This window comes from Parasteatoda tepidariorum, chromosome 9, assembly GCF_043381705.1.
Source record: "Parasteatoda tepidariorum isolate YZ-2023 chromosome 9, CAS_Ptep_4.0, whole genome shotgun sequence".
Taxonomy (NCBI): Eukaryota; Metazoa; Arthropoda; class Arachnida; order Araneae; family Theridiidae; genus Parasteatoda; species Parasteatoda tepidariorum.
The window spans coordinates 72,438,726-72,461,681 of NC_092212.1; the positions used below are offsets into that span (position 1 = coordinate 72,438,726).

The 22,956-nt window shown below is 29.8% G+C and overlaps 1 protein-coding gene across 2 annotated transcripts; it reads right to left on the reverse strand.

Annotated features, from left to right (window-relative positions):
• Positions 1–13,288: 13,288 nt before the first annotated feature.
• Positions 13,289–22,828, reverse strand: LOC107442401 (E3 ubiquitin-protein ligase arih1). 2 transcript variants are annotated; one of them, XM_016055964.4, is made up of 3 exons: positions 22,611–22,828; positions 21,009–21,076; positions 13,289–15,006 (listed from the first exon to the last, which is right to left on the reverse strand). In XM_016055964.4, exons 1-3 carry the CDS (start codon positions 22,770–22,772, stop codon positions 14,832–14,834), a joined length of 405 nt encoding a protein of 134 aa, XP_015911450.2. In that variant the 5' UTR covers positions 22,773–22,828; the 3' UTR covers positions 13,289–14,831. The 2 variants fall into 2 exon arrangements, 1 of the variants encoding a protein (XP_015911450.2); XR_006226188.2 differs by lacking the exons at positions 21,009–21,076; positions 22,611–22,828 and adding an exon at positions 16,557–16,927.
• Positions 22,829–22,956: the final 128 nt, after the last annotated feature.

The following is a 22,956-nucleotide window of genomic DNA, read 5'->3' on the forward strand; positions in this document are numbered from 1 at the left end:
GCAATTTACAGTGAACAATTTTAAAAAGACCACGTTCTATTGATTTTCTTCTAAAGCATGCGTGCAGATGAAATAAATTGCAATTTATGTTATTTTTTTTTAAATCTCTCTTTATAAAATAGATTATTAGTTTTCTTTTCTTAATGGAGTTTCGCTCTTCTTGAATTTCAACTATGCCTTTGGCAGGAAAGTGCATGTTTAAAAAACATGCTAATCTCCTGTCAATAAATTATAATGGTATTATAATGGTAATGTCAATAATATTAAAATTCTTTGAAGTAACAAATTACAGTAGTGATGAAAAGTTCGCTAATTTTGTTTCGAAAATACATTTTCAGCGCGAAGCACTAAAATTGGGACAGATCACGAGTCAGGTTTTGTTGTTGCTGGCTTATAAAACTGCACGCCAAAGTCTTTTAGGCAAACAAGAAGGTAATGACATTTTGATAGTTTTTTTAATACTCATATCAAGATTCGATTTCTTAAAAACTTTGCATAATTTTATTTTTTGTAAACTATTAGATTGAATCCTAAAATATAAAAATAATCTAAAAATGCATCAGAACATAGAAATTAAGCTTAATTAATATAATAATTACTAATAAGTAATGTAATAAAGTTTAAGTAGTATAATAAAGTTTAATTATTATAATAATTTATAATAATTCATATAATAATAGAATAATTAATATACAATTAATATAATAATACAATAATTAATAATAAGTAATGTAATAAAGTTTGAGTAATATAATAAAGTTTAATTATTATCATAATTTATAATAATTCATATAATAATACAATAATTAATATATAATTAACATACAATTAATATAATAATACAATAATTAATATGAAATTAATATACAATTAATATAATAAAGCTGAATAGAAATAATAAATATTAATAAGTAACATAATAATTAGGTTAAATCAATATAATAACTTATAATAAGTAACATAATAATTAGGTTAAATCAGTATAATAACTTATAATAAGTAATACATTAATTAAAGTCAATTAAGATAATAATTATTAATAAATTAATTAATTTTAATTTTCAGAAAAATATAATCAGTTTGATTTAAAGTTGGGGAAAGTTTACAAAACAGGAAATGAAATAATTTCCTTAAAATAAAACTAAATGACCGAAATAATGATTTAAGAAGTAAAACCCTATTTATTAATTAAAAATGCATAATTTAAATTATATTTGCATGCATAAGAGTTAAAAATTAAGGGAGTGACAAAAAATGTACCAAAAAATAATTAATTAATTAATTATTTTGAATTGTAATGAGAACACTTAGAAAATATATTAAGCATCAGAACATATTGAGTGGAATAATTTATACTTTGAACGGTGGTAAGATCTCTCCTTTCAAATAATATGTAAACAGATCAAATATGTAAATTAAGTTCAATTAAGGTTATAATTTATATGTTAAAATGTGATGAGGATGCTTTTCTTATAGGACAGCATATTTGGTTTGATTTAAATGGTCAAATGATAATTTTATACGGTAAGAAGCCAGGGCACAAAAGTAAACTTATTGAATTTTTTAAATTGAAGTTAAAATAGTAAGTAAATTAAATTGAATAAAGTGATAATCTATACTTAAAAATGAGATTAGACTGTTTCTTTCAGAGAAAAAAAAGTATCTGATTTGATTTAAATCGTCAGTAGCAAAAACTTTATTATTGTAAGGAAGCGCAACAGTATTAATGACTTGATGGCCTGTGTGTACGAGCGCCGTATTTAGCCGGCATCCCAGTGGAGACGAGCGAGTACGAGCGTCGCATTTAGCTTGCATCCACGCGACGAACTGTGTGTACATGCGCCGTATATATCCAGCGTCAGCATGGTACCGTTTGATAATCAGCCTAATCTGCTTCAAACTGTTAATGGCTAATTTTCAACTGTAAATTGTCACCATAAAAGTAGTGATATAATTGCGTTTGAACTAGGTGTAGACAGTCTGATTTTAGCGAGCATTTTAGTTTTTTTTTTAAGAAATGCATTCGCATGATTTTTGATTTACAACTTGATATTTACATTATTTTATTATTGTGTTTTAGTAGATACGAGTTTCTTGTTCCTCTATAATAATTTTTAATACTTAAAATAGATAGTCTACAAATGTTTATTTATTTAAAAAAATTAAGGCGAGCTTATCTTTAAGAAAGGTGAAGATTGAAAGAAATTTATCAATATTTGTTTATGTAGAAATATATCAGTGTATGTTTATTAAAATACGTTTTTGTGTCTGCTTTAGTAAATTAAAATATCGTCTGCTCTAATTAATTAGTATATTTTAGGTCACTCCCTCGAGCCATTAAGATTGAGGTAAGATCCGATTATTACATCAAAAGTTATTCAGAGTGGTCCGTTTTTTTGGCACACGTTTCGTATTTCTTTGATAACTTCAACTTCTCACAAACTAATATTTCTCTAACTTTGTTTCCTTGGAAGCCAGAAGAGACCAGGATGTATTTAAAGAACACCAAAGCAACTGAAAAAGAGTTATTTGGAAAATATGTAAGATCTGTTTTAAAAACTTCCCTAATTACAAGCATTCCTGAAATCATTAATTCAAAATCATGCCGAAATACGACACTGAAGATACTTGTGCTTTTTTTCAAGCTTATCGGGTTTTTATATCAAGCTGGAAGTTTTATGCTGTATTATTGGACTTTTCCCACAGTTGTTCACGTAGAAAATAGCTATCCTTTGAATATTGTTAAGCATGCAATTACTTTATGCAGTAATAATCTGTAAGTAATCAATTTCAACTTAATTTATTTGAGTATACCAACAGAGTTGCAGACTGCTCCGAAAAAAGCAAAACAAATTATTTTAAAAAACAATCGAGAACTACAAACTAAAATTTGCCGATTTTCAGTTAATTTTGTCAATTTTTTAAAATGTTCGACATGGCAAAACTGTAATAAAGTGGCATATCTCATAATCTTTTGAATTATTTAGAAATAGCGTTGAATAAAATATCGAATAGTTGAGTAAATATCCTATAAATCGAATTCATTAAACGAAGAATCGTACATTAAAAGACTAACACTTCAAAATATTTATCTGCTGATCGGAGACAGTTGGCAACTCTGTTCCAGTATATAGCGTTCTTAGCACATAACTACTTCTAATTTGAGAATTCCAACAGAGTTACAGACTGCTCCGAAAAAAGCAAAACAAATTATTTTAAGAAACAATCGAGAGCTGCAAACTAAAATTTTCAGATTTTCAGTTAATTTTGTCAGTTTCTTTAAAATGTTTGACATTTAGAAATAGCGTTGAGTAAAATATCGAATAGTTGAGTAAATATCCTATAATTCGAATTCATTAAACCAAGAATCATACATTAAAAGACTAACACTTCAAAATATTTATCTGCTGATCGGAGCAAGTTGGCAACTCTGTTCAAGTATATAGCGTCCTTAGCACATAATGACTGTTAATTCACGTAAACGTAATTAAATCGCAACTTCGGTATATTTTGAAAGAACACCATCTATCTTTATTTACTAACGACTACTACACAAAAGTGTTGCCATGCAGAGACAACTAAGTTCTTTTATTTAATCTCGTACTGGCGTGCAACAATGGCATTTTGTCAGTTTCCGAACAACAAAAAATTGATGTTATCTGGAATGATCCATCTTTTTTCGATACATTATTGAATAATTGACAAATAAATATATAAATGCTCTGCGTGTATTTGAATGCCTTTTTTTTATACAATTTGAAATGTGCTAGACTAAGGGCCTACTGGTCACGAAAATTTTCACGACTTTATACCAAATTCAATATTATTAAGCTGAATAATTTTTAGGACAACATTTCTTCAAGCACAGCAGTTCGTTCGTTGTAGTGGCACTGGGCGTTTTCCCATTCATCCTGAAATTAGACTAAGAAACATACATGACAAAAATAAAGTTTGGGGTGCAAAATGGTGTTCGTGAGAGAGAAAAAAATGGCACTTTGCCATTATTAGGTAATAACAAAATTACAAAAAATAAAAAAGTACATGAAAAAAGGTAAAATTGAAGTACAATGAGAAAATAAACACTAATGAATATTTACAGTTTGGGAATAAATACAAACGGGGGGCGAGTTAAAGGAATGTGAGGAAATGTGTGAGTAAGTGTGGCTCTATTAAAATAGAGACCGGGAAGTCCTGATAATTATCACTCGTGCCGGATTAGCTTATCTCTGATCAGACCCCGAGAGGTCATCTCTTCAACGAAGGAAGTCCTGATAATTATCACTCGTGCCGGATTAGCTTATCTCTGATCAGACCCCGAGAGGTCATCTCTTCAACGAAGGAAGTCCTGATAATTATCACTCGTGCCGGATTAGCTTATCTCTGATCAGACCCCGAGAGGTCATCTCTTCAACGAAGGAAGTCCTGATAATTATCACTCGTGCCGGATTAGCTTATCTCTGATCAGACCCCGAGAGGTCATCTCTTCAACGAAGGAAGTCCTGATAATTATCACTCGTGCCGGATTAGCTTATCTCTGATCAGACCCCGAGAGGTCATCTCTTCAACGAAGGAAGTCCTGATAATTATCACTCGTGCCGGATTAGCTTATCTCTGATCAGACCCCGAGAGGTCATCTCTTCAACGAAGGAAGTCCTGATAATTATCACTCGTGCCGGATTAGCTTATCTCTGATCAGACCCCGAGAGGTCATCTCTTCAACGAAGGAAGTCCTGATAATTATCACTCGTGCCGGATTAGCTTATCTCTGATCAGACCCCGAGAGGTCATCTCTTCAACGAAGGAAGTCCTGATAATTATCACTCGTGCCGGATTAGCTTATCTCTGATCAGACCCCGAGAGGTCATCTCTTCAACGAAGGAAGTCCTGATAATTATCACTCGTGCCGGATTAGCTTATCTCTGATCAGACCCCGAGAGGTCATCTCTTCAACGAAGGAAGTCCTGATAATTATCACTCGTGCCGGATTAGCTTATCTCTGATCAGACCCCGAGAGGTCATCTCTTCAACGAAGGAAGTCCTGATAATTATCACTCGTGCCGGATTAGCTTATCTCTGATCAGACCCCGAGAGGTCATCTCTTCAACGAAGGAAGTCCTGATAATTATCACTCGTGCCGGATTAGCTTATCTCTGATCAGACCCCGAGAGGTCATCTCTTCAACGAAGGAAGTCCTGATAATTATCACTCGTGCCGGATTAGCTTATCTCTGATCAGACCCCGAGAGGTCATCTCTTCAACGAAGGAAGTCCTGATAATTATCACTCGTGCCGGATTAGCTTATCTCTGATCAGACCCCGAGAGGTCATCTCTTCAACGAAGGAAGTCCTGATAATTATCACTCGTGCCGGATTAGCTTATCTCTGATCAGACCCCGAGAGGTCATCTCTTCAACGAAGGAAGTCCTGATAATTATCACTCGTGCCGGATTAGCTTATCTCTGATCAGACCCCGAGAGGTCATCTCTTCAACGAAGGAAGTCCTGATAATTATCACTCGTGCCGGATTAGCTTATCTCTGATCAGACCCCGAGAGGTCATCTCTTCAACGAAGGAAGTCCTGATAATTATCACTCGTGCCGGATTAGCTTATCTCTGATCAGACCCCGAGAGGTCATCTCTTCAACGAAGGAAGTCCTGATAATTATCACTCGTGCCGGATTAGCTTATCTCTGATCAGACCCCGAGAGGTCATCTCTTCAACGAAGGAAGTCCTGATAATTATCACTCGTGCCGGATTAGCTTATCTCTGATCAGACCCCGAGAGGTCATCTCTTCAACGAAGGAAGTCCTGATAATTATCACTCGTGCCGGATTAGCTTATCTCTGATCAGACCCCGAGAGGTCATCTCTTCAACGAAGGAAGTCCTGATAATTATCACTCGTGCCGGATTAGCTTATCTCTGATCAGACCCCGAGAGGTCATCTCTTCAACGAAGGAAGTCCTGATAATTATCACTCGTGCCGGATTAGCTTATCTCTGATCAGACCCCGAGAGGTCATCTCTTCAACGAAGGAAGTCCTGATAATTATCACTCGTGCCGGATTAGCTTATCTCTGATCAGACCCCGAGAGGTCATCTCTTCAACGAAGGAAGTCCTGATAATTNTATATATATATATATAAATAAAAGAAAAACAATTAAAACATAAATTTTTTTTTCAAAAATTAAAAAAATTTAAAGAGCCAAAAATTTTTTTTAACTAAACAATATAATCTCGCCGTCAGTTTACACGATTATATCCGAAAATTAGAATATTTGTTATTATTGTAGCCAAAACACTATATAATCTGGCGAACTAGTTACGAAAACATTTTTGAATCACTTTTGCAAGATATTGGTTAATAAATAGACGTCTGATATAGCTACTTGTTTTATATGTTATTTTTAGTGTTTTATTTTGAATTTTAGTTTCAATTTGTATTTTCTTGCATTATTGTGTTATTATCTTGATTATTTTATTTTCGTACCAAATTGTTTTGGTGCTCTTCACACTATTCATATAGTTTGCTTTGACATCATTTATACTTTATTAGAAAGCACTTTATTTTGCGGATATAATCGTATGAGCTTACAACGGGATTATGCTTTTATTATTTTGTTTTCTGCCTTTTTTAAATTTTTTAATTCTTAAATTTTTTAAAAATTATTTTCTGTACTTTTTCTCTTTCTTTTTCTTCAATTTTGTTTTTTGCATTTTTTAAAAAATTTTCTTCTAAAACATTATTTTAGCTTTTGGCGACAAATATATTGCAATAAGAATAAGAGTGAGTGTGAATTCCATGAATAGGATGAATAATTTTGCCTAAAATATACGAGGTATTGTGGAAAAGAAGCAAAAATATTCACTGGTGTACATATGCATGATATAATTCTTCCTGATTTTTTTAAAATTTTGTGCTATTTCTAAAATATTTATTTAAACCATAGTATCTGAAACACATTTGGCCCACCACTCACTTATTACCTATGAATATACTGCTGTTAAAGAGAAACAGTAAACAGTGCGCATGCGTTGCTACGGCGACCACTGCTGTTTGATAATTTTTTAAAATTCCTTTTTTTTTTCTTTTTACATTTTATTGTGCATTGATTTGGTGAGTTTATTTTTGGGATATGGGACCATATAAATCCTATTAAATACTGCTCGCGTTGCAAAAAAGAAAAAAAGAATTTCGTACTTTGAACGATATTCTTTTTCTTGTTTTATTTAAGAATCAATAAGTTCTAATCTACAGTAATTAAAATTTATTCTTATGCAACTTATTCTTACTTAGAATATCCTTCAACTTAGAGAATTTTCTCGAAATGTCTGCGCAGTGAATTGATAGTGAAATGTTTAGAGCAAACAGTACTTGATATATTAGATCTTAAGAACGTCAGCATTAAAAATTTACCCTTTAAAACATACATGTTAACTAATTATACGCGTATTGGAGAGCAAAATAATCCTAATTCCTTTTACTGGCAGTGGGACAAAAACTGTCTCAGTTGTTTTTAACACTAATAAAAACCACTAAATAAGTAACAGTTTTTATCTCTTGACAAGGTTTTAAATCAATTACTTTCTATTTTGAAAAAAAATGAAGATAAAGCAAATCTCTATATTGCGGACGAGCATACGATGACCAAAATTGTCTGAGCTTTCTTTGACTGAATTTGTTTCATTGCAAGTTGCTTCTGTTCACAGGGTTAAAATGTTCATGCTTAATTGTCTTTGCCTACCACTAGAATAAAAATTTTCTGAAAGTATTGAAATTCTGTTGAAGATCTTATGTTGTGTCATAAATAATCAAAAAATAAACTGGCTATATAGCCTAACATGAAGGGTGCCACATACTCCTGAAATTGTAAAAGGAGATAATTGATTAAAAAACAGAAATCTCTCAAAAGAGAAAATCTCGCAACAAGTTCAAACATATTTTTTCCAGTTTACTTTTGAAGGTTTATTTTCCACTTTTTATTTTCGCTTATTGTTATTTTCATTTCAAATATATATAATTTAAAACATAAGATTGCAGTTGAGTTATTATATAGAATAGATAAAAATGAATTTAGCTTCTACTGCCTCTTACTTTTTCAGGCGTTAGTGGCAGTCCTACTCATATTGAAGACCATAGCTGGCTATTTCCCCTCGGAAGATTTTATAATTAAAGTGCAAAAAGAACTTATGCTTTATTTAATTTTTTAAAATTTCAGTCTTGGATTATTAGAAATATTCTTAAATAATTTTAGCCACAAATGAAACCAATTTTACACAAAATGAACTAATTTAACCAATTTGCACAAAATGAACCACTTCGACCAATTTTACATGAAATGGACCACTTCAACCAATTTTACGCTAAGTGAAATGCGAAACATTTCTGGTAAATACTTGTAGCGTATCTACCACNCTTTGTGAGTAGCGCCCGGGGCATGATGCCCCCCCTTGCTCCCCCCTCGCTACGCCACTGAGCGTATCTACCACTACAAACACTGAAATTTTTATGGTATATAAGACACGCTAACTCTACTCTTTGTCGAACCATAATGTTGCTCATCACAAAATGTTTTTATACAATGTTTTAATTAATTTTCATGATATATGGTTGTATGGGATATTGGCAACGCCTCCTACAACTGAAAGCTTCCACACGGTTTTTTATTGGTAGTTCGATCAGACCACTGTGAAGGATATCCACTTTCCGAACGAGTCACTTAATACAAAATCTAGTTAAAATAAGAAAGTGGTAGCAAATATATGACTAAAAATTTGTTTTATTTATGAATATTATTGGTTTGCCTTATTCACTTGTCAACCACTACAGATTCAATTCTCAAATTTATGAGATAAATTTCTCTCAATTACTTTTATAAAAGGTTTTGGGTTCATGCGCACAACTGGTTCATTTTTTAAATAGTCTGCGCGGACTACTTATAAAAGACCGTGTGGAGGCTTTTTGATGTAGGAGGTGATGATATGGGCCGCTGCGCGGCCCAGGTGCCCCGTTTTTGGATAATAAAAGCTAAGCAAACTCTTTGTCGCGGTCTGTCGGAGTTTAAGAGAAAAAGTTTGATGCGTGATTTGAGATGATGAAGCCGAAATCGTGAAGGAAGTTGGATCCAAATCGACGTAAAAGCACGCTGCTCTTATGTGTAAGTTGAATCGTCATTGATATTCACTGTAATTTGTATTGATGACTTTGTGATGAATATTGATGACGTGTGTTTATGCCACGTTTACAAACAATTGAAACTGTAAATATATCTCCGATTTTTCACTTACGGTCTCATTTCTTTATGGTGCTTCTGTGTACGTCACCGTTTCAGGAAAGCATTTCCGACCCCACATTGCTATATGATTTTGAGTCGTCAGGATGCCCCCTACCCCTTTTATAAGTTCTGAAACGCTCTGGGACACCCTGTAATTTTTCTGAAAACTTTTAGATGGTAATTAAAATTTTTGGGAGAAGGGATATAACATAAAAAGCCTTAACCAATATTTTTATGTTATTTCTTTATCTAAATTCTCCTTCTTAATTTATTAATCAAAATTAAACGCTTTCTCCTACTTTATTAGTGACATCCTAATTTTTATTCTATTTTTGGATTAAAGCATGAATGAGCAAAATATGAAAGTTTGGATTAAAACATGAATTAGCATTTTGAATTGTTCCCTTTACTAACTGCCCGAACTTTATTATTCCCTCGACCTATTTTATGGACCAATTGTAAATTACTAACGTTTCCCTTTTTGCATGTGACTTGAAAGTTCATTACTTGTAAGATTTTCCCTAGATTTTGAGAGAGAAGTACTTCAAATTTTGGATTATTCGATTTCTTGCTCTCATACAATGATTTCTTAGTAAAAACTCTTATTTTGCCTCGACATGCCCATTAATTTCTCCTCTGCCACGCTGCTATATATTTCTCCTAATTCGGGAATTTCTCCTAATTCCCGAATTCACAATAAATTCGGGGTTTTCTCTATCTATTAGCAACACTATAGTTATTATTCATTTTGTTAGAATGTCTTAAGTAGTAATTTAAGAACTGTTAAAAAATTGCTAATGTTTATTTAGATTCATTGTGTTAGGTTGTCTTAAGTAATAATTTATGGTGGGTATTTTATTTACGTCGCACAAGAACTGCACAGTGGGTAATAATGGTCTGGGAAACATCACTGAGGATGATCCGAAAATAAGTCATTACAAGGATACTTTCCAAATTTAGACATCCAACTGAAGGGGAAGAATATTTCCTCCAGATACCTGTACCCGCGGTACTGGACTGCGATCGATCTCAGGACTTTTGATTCCACAGATTTTACGAGCACGTACATGTACTTAGTGGAGTCAAGGATCGATCCCCTGTCCGGAGTCCGATTCTCTAACCACTGGGCTACCACGGCCCAGTTATAATTTAAGATGTGTTGAATAGTTTGTCATGCGTTAAGTATTTCAGAATAATTTTGTATATTCATTGAAATAAAAACTTAGTTATGAAGTAACTATTTAGATATATTTTTGATCCTTTCTAAAATGGCTGTATAAATTTTAAATATAAACGGTGTTATTTGGCCGTATAGTGTCATAGCAATTATTAGTGATGAAGCTTGCCTTTTTAGAGCAATAATATATATATATATATATATTGCGATACTGAAGTTATGGTTTGAGAGGTGCTTGAGGAATTAGTAGAGCACATAAGGGAGCATTACGATTAGTTTTCTATCCTATCACATGGCAGAGATGGAAATAATTTCAATACTTCAGTTGCCTACTTTGCTTAAATGTTCCAAAGTCATATTTATGGTGATTTAAAAACAACAATCATGGTGCCAAAATCACGGACATTTCTTAAAAAATAGTTAAAATGAAATCTAAGTACTTTCGTGCAGGCAACAGTTAGATGGTGAAAAAATTTGGTTAATGCATCGCTTAAAACCAATAAAGGTGTCAGGATTGGAGGAGGGGTGCCCTGCATATGGCTTGGTCACCATTAAAATTTATAAGTTGTATAGATAATTTTGAAAGGTGACCAAGCTGGTGGTCAATAAAGATTTCCTTCTTATGAGGCAACAACATGATGCATTGTTAATATTTTTATGTAAATGAAAACAATAATATGAACTTAACATAAAAATGCAAAAGAGAAATGGTGGCAAAATTTCCTCGAGCTATTAAAAATGAACAGGATAGAAAGCAATAGATAAAGGGATAGCGGGATAGGAAGCAAGGTATATGTCACTACAAGAACTATTATATTTATGCATATCCACTTTTTGCATATTTATAGGACATGATTGTCTTGATATTCGATTACCATTCTTACCAAATGTTGCCTACCCTCTGTGTGACAAAACAAACGAGCCTATGAACAAATATCACCTGTGTTATATCAAAAACTTTTCAATGCTATTGTTGCCACTGTTTCGCTGTTTAAATTTCCTTGCACAAGGCCCCAACCGTTGGAAATAAAAATATTTATGCAGAATTTTTTAATTTTGCTAGCAATTAAAAAGCCAATGATCGATTGTCAGGCATTGTATATTAGTAATCAAAATCATTACAAATCATGCTTATTAAATCACGATTAAAAAGTTTAAGTGCAAAATTTACTATTGCTTTAAGTACTAAAGAAAATATCTTTAAAGCAGAGAAAATTGTGTTTATGCGTCTGTGTGTATAAATATATTGTGCATATAAATTAACTTCGGATATATGAATTTTAAAATTGTGCAATAAGTTAAGTGCTGTTATCTATACACGATCTATATATAAAATTAAAATATTTAAAAAAAAACTTCGTTTAAAGAATTTTTTAAACCAAATGAATGCAGTTAGGTTGTAAATTTCTTGCAGTGATAGAATAATTAAAAAAAAGTTTGGATAGTAGCTCTTGAATCAACTTTGATCATCTATAGCTAATACAAAAAGATCAGACAAATAANTATATAAAATTAATATATAAAATTATCTATATATAAAATTAAAATATTTAAAAAAAAAAATTCGTTTAAAGAATTTTTCAAACCAAATGAATGCAGTTAGGTTGTAAATTTCTTGCAGTGATAGAATAATTAAAAAAAAGTTTGGATAGTAGCTCTTGAATCAACTTTGATCATCTATAGCTAATACAAAAAGATCAGACAAATAAAGTAGCATCGACAAATTTTACTGTCGGTTGAAGTGCATATGTTTTTGCTGATAAATGACTTTTTTAGAGGTGATGTTATGTATACAGTCTCACAATTAAATAATCAGACATACATTTAAATAAAAAATTAAAAGTTTATTCGATACGTACTTTTTACAAATAAAAATTTTATTTTCCAAGACAATGTTGAGGAACTTATAAAAAATATGTCCTTTTCTTTCTCAAAGACATGAGTGACTGAAGTTATTTTTTGACCAATAACCACTGTATAGCGCTGTTTACTAGAATTTACAGAAATTTAAAACTCTATGATTTCAAAATTTATCTCATCAGTAATCAAAATATTAAGTATTGTAATATATAAGTTATATATTACAATACTTAATTATTTTTTCTGCAAAGAATATTTTTTCTCATTCTTTTGTAGTTTACTTTTTACAGCAAACAAAACAAAAAATAACAGCTAACCATGTATATCTTCTCATACCAAATCCTGAAAAATACAGTATACTTACTTTTCCTTAAAACTATTCATATCTCTATAAATTTCCTTTTTTAAAAAATAATATTAACGTAATTTTCATCATTAATTCAAAATATCAACAAAAAAAAATAAGAAAGAAAGAAAAGAAAAGGAATGCTATGCTAGCTCCAGAAGATTCAGCAATACAAAGTTTATTTGCACGAGCAAAGATTTTGTTCAGTCAATCCTATTCAGTCAATCCTTGTAGTTCAGTCAATCCTATTGTTTTAATGCAGTGTGACACCATTATTTAGTTATTTTGCTAAGATCATGAAAAATAAAAATGCTTTTACTAAAAAGTTATTTTCATTTTAAATCAAAAATGTTTGTTAAGCTTTTTTAAAAATAAAAAAAAAATGTGGATTTTTAAAAAAAAATTAATTTAAAAAACAAATTAAAGGTATTAAATAAGGTTTGGAATTCAGTTCACTGAATTTTTCTAAAGACAGATTTCAGTCCTCAGTGCTGAAAAGTGGCACCCATGCTCAAAGATGGTCATTTTTTTCATACACATAAAACGAGACAATTTTCACGATTAATCACTACAACAAGTGTTAATAATTTACTAAAATACAAGACAGACTTTACAATTTATACACAAACACATGCGGTATCCGTTTTAATGATCCCATAGACAAATGTGATTAGAGGTAGTTTTCATGTAAGAAACAAATACACAGGTAAAAAACATTGCATGTGATAGTTATAGATAACTTTTATAAAAATACACTTATCTTTTCACAAAAGTAGGAAAATACTTTGCAATTAATACACAAGACAGTTTCCACAACTAGAAACTTATACACAAATATAAAATTTTTCAGAGGCATATTAACGAGCACATTGTATTCAATAACAATGTCATAGGGAAATAATGTTATTGAAGAATTTTATCTTTTCTTTTATGAGAAATTTTTTTCACAAACATAAGTTTTCTGTTTAATACACAAATATGAAATTTGTCTCTTGTAATGTTAATTCTACTGATATCTTTTTTTCCAAAATTGGGGGACAACTTTTTTTACAGATAGTAATTGAAGATAATTTTCAAATTTAAATATAGCTACACCAAAAAACTGTTGGAAATTGACAATTTTGGGAACCTCTATGAAAATTGTTTTTTTTTAATCCCAGAAATAAAAAAACAATATTTGGCAGATAAAATATGAGAAAATTTTCCCAATTAGAAAATATATAAAATTTTAACAAATATAAATTTTTCTGTGGCTACGTTCATATAAAAAAGTTTTTTCTTACTATTACTGGAGATAAATAGTAAAATATACAAAAAATTGTAAATATAATATATTAAGTATAATATATATAGATAATAATACATAATAGATGTAATATATATATGATAAAAATATTTAATATAATATAAATGGACAATTTTCACATTCCACACGGATAGCAGAAGACACTTCTACGCGGATATAAGACAATCATCTCAGGCACTGTATTGATAATAATTAAACTGAAATTATTTTTCCACATTGATGGATTTTTTTTGTAATACACGAGATAATTTACAAAGTTATAAACATGTAAAAAAAATATTATCTGCAACAATGTTGAATGACCTTCATGTATTGTATAACTTCAGGTATATTTTTTTCTTTTTCACAAAAGTAATAAAATAGTTTACAGATGATGCATGGAACAGTTATCTCTATCACATTTTAAATATTTACACACAAATACAAAAAAAAAAAAAATTATATGTCAGTGTTAGTGATCTCACAAAAAATATTAATACTTTTTTTTGAGAGAGAGGAAACAAAATTTTTTTCCCTTACATAATAGCTCTTACACAGAAAGGCAAAATAAGACTATGACAGTGTTGATGAAAATAACTTATTTTTTTTATGCGTAGGTGAAAGACTTTTTCACAAGTAACACATGAGGTAGTCTTCACATTGAAACACACATGCACTTAGGAGAAGTTACAGGCAATGTTGAATAATAAACTTAATCACACTGCAAACAGTTTTGCCTTTTTTTAATCACAGAAGTATATTTTTAGCTGAACATAACTTATTTGGACAGTTTTTACAGTTACATGGACGGACAAATAATTTTCAGCAGGCAGTGTTCAAGGTTGGGCTATAAAAAATATTTAATTTCTGATTAAGTTTGGCAATTTCTGCTACAGGTAATCCCAAAGCCAGGTTAAATAATTTCCCAAATTAAACGTATTTAAAATTTTTCTCAGAGTTGAAGGCTCAGGATGTTCTGAGGGTGGAGCAGTACATTCCCACCATCCTTCTTGATATCCTTCATGAACATGATCCAACAACACTTTACGTCGCCTTTCACAGTATCTAGTAACAAGAGACACATAATAAACACAACACGTACTAAAACAATTCAAAACATACTAAATTCACATAAAAATATGTTAATGTGTTCATAACAAGTAATTAAATATTTTTCTGTATCCCAGGGAAGTGAAGAATATATACAATACAAATCAACAATTGTATACAAGTTATTGTTTACAAGGTATTCACCATTACCATACAACATTCAGTTGATGTTTTATTTATAGGAAAATATATATTTTAACCCTTTTGTAAAATGAATTAGTTTGGCTAACTAAGCAATTAATTAAAATAAAAATCATGAGCTGACTGAAACATATTTAAGTTAACCTAATATTTACATTCAAATTTTATAGAATCAAAGCGAAAAAAAAAGTGTCAGCAAAAGATTAGACTCACCAAAACAATTTAGGAGCAATGGTTAAGAATTAAAATTTATTCATGTTTGATGTTATTTAATTTTAATAGTTGAACAAATTTATTTTTTACTGTAGTAGTTAATGTTAAAATGATATTAAATGGTAATATGTACAATTTCTTATACATTTATATTTGATATCAAGTAATAGTTGAACAAATTCATTTTTATTTTTAATTGAAAAATATAAATTACTCAATTGCAAAAAATATTTTTAATAGTACACTCATCATCAAGGTAGTGCATATTTTTTCACAAGTTTAAGTTAGAAATTTATAGTTGAATAAATTCATTTTAATTTTAAAACACAAATTAAAAATTATTTAATTGTAGTTAGTATTAATAATAGTACATACATTATAAATGTTATGTTAGTATGAATTTCTTCTCATAAGTTATTGTTAAACAATAATAGAGGAATAAATTCATTTTAATTTTAAAATACACCGTATAAGTTTTGTCAAGTGCAATTATTAAAGGTAGAAAGTTTATTAATAGAAAAGTCATAAAAAATAATATGTACTATTTTTTACAGATTTATGTTATTAGATATAAATATAAAGTATACTTTTACATTACTTAGCAGTTATATAAATAATTTTAAATTTAAAATATGAACGATAACTCTTTTTGAATTTTATTTAAAATGTGATATATCAAAGCACATTTTAGGTTGTAAACTGTTCAATGACAATCTTTCATATTTTATGTAAAATTTGAAGGCAAGTATGAAGATTTATGAATGGGAAAAAAATTAAAAGTAAACGTTATCTTAGACAATTTCCATGTAAGGAACTATGTCCTAAACAATATTTCCTGCAATATTTTCTTGCACTTAAATAAAATGTAGTCAGTTTTTTTAAAAATAGAATATTTTTTAAGTGGTTTTAAAATTTAGCAATTTCAGTATCATAAAAAAATATTTTTCCCTAAAATGGAAAAAAAAAGTTTTAAAAAAGAAAGTGAAATGAAATTTTATTTTAATTTTTTTTATCTTAATTTTTTACTATTTATGTTTTAAGTTAAATAAATCTTTGCTTTAAGTTTTGACGCTCAAACAATGGCTTATTTTAATTTTTCATGTCAAAAAACTTTTGAAAGACACACTGAAAAACAATGTTAAAAAATTTACTCGTGTTTGTCTCGAACTTTTTGCACAATGTCTAAGACATTTTCTTTTGTTACATCTCTTTCCAAGTATTTAGACAACAACTCTGTTGCTCTCTCCAAATCTCTTTGGTTGTGCTGACAGGGAAAAAAAGTGCAATTTAGAATTCTCTTATAATTTAAGAGAAATTGACTTGTATACAAGCATTTTGGTAGCATTAAAATAAAAAATAAACATATCAGATTTGAAAAAACTAAGAATAAAAATATTATTATTATTAAACCTTTTACAAGTGTTTTTTTTTTCAAATAAGGATTTTTTGATAACAATTCAAAGAGATTTTCAGCAAATTAAGTCAGATGGTTTTTGGTATAGAATGTGAATAAATCAGTACAATAAAAATTCAATACCAAAAATACAAAAACAAATTCCAAGCAAGCTTTACCTATATTTTTTTCTATAGGCAAGGTTAGGTACAGGTTTCACAGGGCAAAATGATTTGTGCCTCTTCCTCAAACAGCAAAAAGTCTTTCTTTCACATTTCGTAGAATTTATGCATACCTGTCATTCAAAAGTGTAGTTTTTATATAAATATATCCAAATTCTCAGCAATTTCCTTTTAAAAAAAGTAATAAATTTTTTTTAAAGCAATTTTGACTGGGTGCTCAGCAGATTTGGACCCTGGGACAATCGTCCCTGTCTTTCTTCCCTCGAGTAAGGTTGTTTGTAAATTTATAACTTATCTGAGAAAAAAAGACTTGACTACTATTTTCCTTCTATTGTTAATGCTATGAAAACTAAAATAGAATTTCAAAAAACTGATAAAACAAAATTTATTTTTGAATATTTTTTGCAATATGTAGCTTTCCATATGAAGATGTCAAACATATAAAAACCTCAATTTTGAATTTTCTGTCGCTTACGTCGATTTTTCAATTGCACAGAAGCAGACACCTATGCAAAAATTGCTGTCTAAGTAAACACTAAACAAAATAAGCTAGCCTACACAATTTTTTTACATTATTACAAAAGTTCTTTCCAATTAATTTACAGCTAGAAGGTGAGAGGCTGCAGATTGATCAATGGAAAGTAACAGATCGTGTGACACAACTTGCAGTAAAACAAAAAAAATCTACTAATCCAATAAAATAAAATGTATGAATCCAGATAAATGCATGAATTTAGTGAAATAAAAATCCAGTATCAGGTTTTAGGAAGTAAATCTGTAGCACAACTTCATAAATAAAAAGCTGCCTACAACTCAAGACAATTGTAAAAATAAGGCTTGCCCAAATATATGTATAACGAAATCTGAATTAGTAAATGTAAGGTCAATAAGGCTAAAAGGTAAAAATAAGAATTGCCCAAATAACGAAATCTAAATTAGTAAATTTAAGGTCGATAAAAATTAGACATAAGTGTACATTGTGCAAACTTCATTTCTAACAAACAAACATTTTCAGGGTTCTCACTCAATTTCAGGAAAACAATTTCTTGACTTTTCCAAGTAAATCAGGAAAATTTCAATAAAAAATTTTATCTCATTATTTATTTATTTGGTATCAGCTTTTTAATCTCTATGTTAGCAACCTATACATATGTGAACAAAGGTTATTATATGCACACAAAAATTATGCTTAAAAAAATGTAATTAAACAGAAACAAATTAAGCAGTTAAAATTAAATTCTAACTAACTCAATAAATACAATCAGTTTAACTAAACCACACCAGTTAAATGATTTTACTGTTTATTTTTAATACAAATAGCCTTATCCAAAGATATATATAGCAAAATTTGAATTCACGATCATAAGATAGATACGAATTACACACAAAGATGTATGTTGCTTAAATTTAGGTTAAAATAAATGAAATAAAATACTTAAAATGGAAGATGGAATAGAATCTAAGTTAAAATATCCAAATAACTAAACAGAAAAATTAATACAGATTAAATTAATTTGAAAATTAGTACAATTCACTATGTTCAGTTATTTCAAGTTGCACAGTTTTAGGAAGAAAAAAAAAAGATTACGCTGCGTATGCAGATCAGATTATTACGTCAAATATATTGCCGAGTATCCTATAATAATTCTATTTTATTCTGAAAGGATCATTCAGGAATTCTTTCAAATATCTTTTGCAGACAAATTTCTGCATTACTGCAGAGTTTTTTTGCAAACAAATTACTGTGCTATCCCTACAGAAATGGTTCTTTCTGGAAGGTAGGTACTTTATTTGCTTCGCACTAGAGCTGCACAATGGGCTATTGGAGACGGTCTGGGAAACATCCCAAAGGATGATCCAAAGACATGTCATCACAGTTTTGATCTTCACCAGAGGGGACGACATGCCCACTTTGATAGCTCGCCGACCTACATGTGAAGTAGAGCACTTTACGAACAGTTTAATAAGGATCGATACCGCACATCCTTGGTCCCATCGCAGTTAGTGATGTTCTACTGATAAACTTCTACTTCTCTTCCTGTAACCTTAACTTGTGTTTTAGTGGCTATGTTATCTATGTGCTATGCTACAGCAGACCCTGTCTCACCAGAACTCAATTTTTAAAAAAATCTGAGATGAAAAATAATCTGCAAATGCTATAACAAAATCACTTTTATGTTCTTGCAGACTGTGCAATGATAACAGAGCAAAAATTGTTCTAAAAGCAAAAATTAATTTTACATTTTTTATACATAAGCAATATCATGTATCTACTGTGCAATAGCAAAATCAATGTAAGTGTCACAAAATACAAAACTGAGATTTTAATACATATGGCAATATTGTATGATAAGTAAAATCTAGTTATATAGCATTTATTAAAATAATTTTTTTATCAGTTATCAGAAATTCTACTTTAGCATTAATAGTATGAACAATGGAAAAAAAATAGTTGTCAAACTGCTTTTCTGGAAATTTATTGTGAAGCACTTACGTTGTTTTTTCAACTGCACGTTAGATATAGACAAATAATAATAAAAAAATCAAGTTTTCCTTTTTAAGTTAATACACATGTAACTGATAAAAATATGTAGATGTCAGATATCACAATCATGCCCAACATTTTGAATTTGCAAACCATAAAAATGAACTTTCAATGCAAAGATTTATTTTTCTTAGGCAGTATCGAGGAAAATTTCTGTTGTAAGCCATATTTTTAACAAAGCCCTAAGGTTAAAAGAATTAAATTAATAAGATTAAGAGCTTGTTAATCAATGCAAGACTATTAATTATGTTAAAAGTATTTAGTGATTGAAATGTTATTAATTATTTTTAAAATAATAATGAGTGCACAAAGAATGAAATTTTTTTATTGTATCCATATATATACTCAAACACTGGTCTTAAAATAGGGTTTTATGACAGACAGTTGAATTTACAAGCCAGAAGAGGAATCTAGTTAAATTCTCAATTTGATTTTTGTGCTGAAATATGGCTTTTGATGAAATAAAAGCGAAAAATGGCAAATATAAATGTAGTAAATAGTTATCAGAGAAACATACCTCATCATCGAATTCGGCTATTTTTGTTCGATGACAAATACTAATGCAATTTTTTATAAATGTATATCCTTTTCAATATATTATTTTCAGAATTTTTTTTATTTTTTTTTAAACTTTGATTCTCTTTAAATTAAACCTTTAAATTAAACAGTTTTAGGAAAATAACAGATATATGAAATGAATATTGTATAATAGATATAAATTTAATTACGGGATTACAAAATGGTAACTGGTCAAAAAATGTTCTAACTCTTGGAACCCATGTGACCCTTCTGTGAAACAGTAATCAGGAACTGCACCATTCAGGGAGTCAATGACTAGATTAAAGTCATACAATTTTGAGACTAACAGCATGATAGGGCAATGTGATCAACAGTGAGCATGAACACTAGTCATCTTTCCTAGACAAGCAGATACCCACACATCTGAAGCTTCGAGTCTTCACCTAAAAAAAAACTGCAATCAATGACACTTCGGTCCTCTTACCCTTGAGCCATCACAAATCTGTGATATATTTTAGAATTTTAAATTTTACTAATGCTAAAAATTAGCTAACACATTTTTAAAACTTATTAATGCTGCATAATTTTTCCTGTACAGTTTTCATATAACCTTTAATTAAACACAAAAAAGTCTTAGTCATATATTACAATTCTGATTTTAATTTTCGGATACAAATAAATCAACTATTAAATTATACAAATTTGAGCAAGCATAAAAATAACATAACTGAAGTAACTTTCTAAAAGTTGAATTAATATAAAATTTTATAAAAATATCTAAAAATAAAGAAAATAAGAACATAAAATTAGTAGGCACATTATACACAAAATATTACAAATTTTTTGCTACATGCATGACAATCTTTTAAAACAGAATTAAGTATTGCATAACACTTACTGAAAGACATTCTGATATACTTATTTTCTATTTTATTTTCTGAATGAAAAATTAGTTGACACAAACCTTTCAAAGAGTTTCTGTTTGTCCCACTCAAAGTGATTTAATAAAATTCTGGCAATCGCAGTAGGAATCTATAAAAAATTGTAGTGATAAATAAATAGTCAAATATAAAAATAATTATTCAAATAATAAAGTTATAACGGATCATTTTTGTATATTTTCGCATCATTTTATTGAACCATTCTTTTTTTAGTTTATACTATTTATTTAGACCTACTTCCTTTCAAAGTTTATTTATTTATTAATGGTTGAATTAATGTCAACAATAACAAGCATCCTAAAACCAGATGAAATATAGAAAACTTTCAGTGTATCCCTCCGCTTATGTAATGTTTATGAGATGATAAGTGAACAGGCTTGATAACCTAGGAAGTTTTATTGTGATTTGTGTTTAGATTTAAGCCCAAATTTACCAATCATAAGAGTTTTCTGTAATTTAAAAGTCCTAAAAGGACGTGAACTGTAAATAAATGTGAGAAAATTAATATCACAACATAAGTAAAAGGAAATGTTTGCCAAGTTTTGAGTGTGATCCCCTTATTAGCTATATGTGTGTAAAATATTACCATATGCTATTTTTTTGGTAGCAAGCTTGCAGAGTCTTCTAAATTTGCTCACTTAATCAAAAGTTTAATTTAAAGAATGCATAATATTATAAATACTACAGGTATAATAATATTGAATGGCTTCCTTTTTCAAACTTAGGAGAAAAAAATAAATCAGAAGTAATAAGCTGGAAGTCTTATGACAAATTTTAGCTCCCCTAGCACCACCCATCATTGCATCAAAAACCTTTTTTAAATAAGTTTTGGCAACAGTGAGACAGCAAAATGGGGGATATATCCATATTGTGATCTGTCGCCCCAACTACAATCGCCAAGGTGTCAAATCGATTTTGAACTTGCAAATTTTAAAAAAAAACAAAAAAACATGTAGATGTTTGCTCGGGGTTGGCTACGAGTTATACAATTTGAGTAGGTCCCTTTCTGTGATGTTTTCTTTTTAGTTTCTAGCGGGCCGCTGCCCGGAAGTTGCCAAGACTTGGCAAATATCCTGCCACAGATCACGTTACGGAAATCTCCCCGCAAAATGCTTAAAAGATGTTTTCTATTCTTTATCATTTTTCTAAAAAAAAAAAAGTTGCAAAATTAGGTAAAACTCATAGTCATCTTGTAGTCTACTAGACATATTTCTTAAGAATCAATTCTAAGAAGAAGAACTGACAGTTTCTCTTTGCGCCCTGGTCATTTTAGAAACGTGATTAATAATTGAAGTTTCATAGCATAATCAGCTGTACTTTTCAAGAGCAATAAAATAAAAAATAAAAATTAATAGGAAGATAGTAATTAGTAACTAGGATCTGTGGCGATAGTTTTTTCTTGCCAGTACAATCACCAGGAAAATAATTGTTCATTTTCAGCTTGCGCTATTAAGTTTTCTGGTATAAAATTGCAAACACTTTTTTTGACATCCTTAGTCTTTTTTTATTAAATTCGTTTTCGATAGTTATATTCGAATTTTAGGGGTCGAAGGTTTCGTACACATCTTTCTTCCCACAAGAATAATATTTGAATATAAAAAAAATTGCGTATACAAAAATTTTACCTGGAAGACAGTGTTAACTTCTAGTATACATTCAATCATATGTTGCATTATTTGCTCAGTTGATAAAACAACATACTGAAACTTTTCAGATTCATCTTCATGTTCAGATGTCGAATCATTATCTGAGCCAATATCACAGAACTCATTAAAATTAGAGTCCATGTTATAACAATTTAAATGATAATTCGACGCGACAAACCTTTGAACTGTTATTTGGATTTTGTGCATATGGAACCTATTAAAGCTTTATGTTTGGCGAATGAAACCCAGCTTTTAGCTTCCCTAAATTGATCAGTTTCCTGAGCCATTCTCACTAACTGCGGTTCACGCAAATTCGATAGCCGTT

Excerpts from the sequence above, each read along its gene's own strand:
- LOC107442401 (XM_016055964.4), bottom strand. The coding sequence starts at position 22,772 with ATGGACTCTAATTTTAATGAGTTCTGTGATATTGGCTCAGATAATGAT. Across the intron at positions 21,077-22,610 it reads AAGTTAACACTGTCTTCCAG|ATTCCTACTGCGATTGCCAG; the intron begins GTAAAATTTTTG and ends AATTTTTTATAG. Across the intron at positions 15,007-21,008 it reads AAACAGAAACTCTTTGAAAG|ATACTGTGAAAGGCGACGTA; the intron begins GTTTGTGTCAAC and ends TCTTGTTACTAG.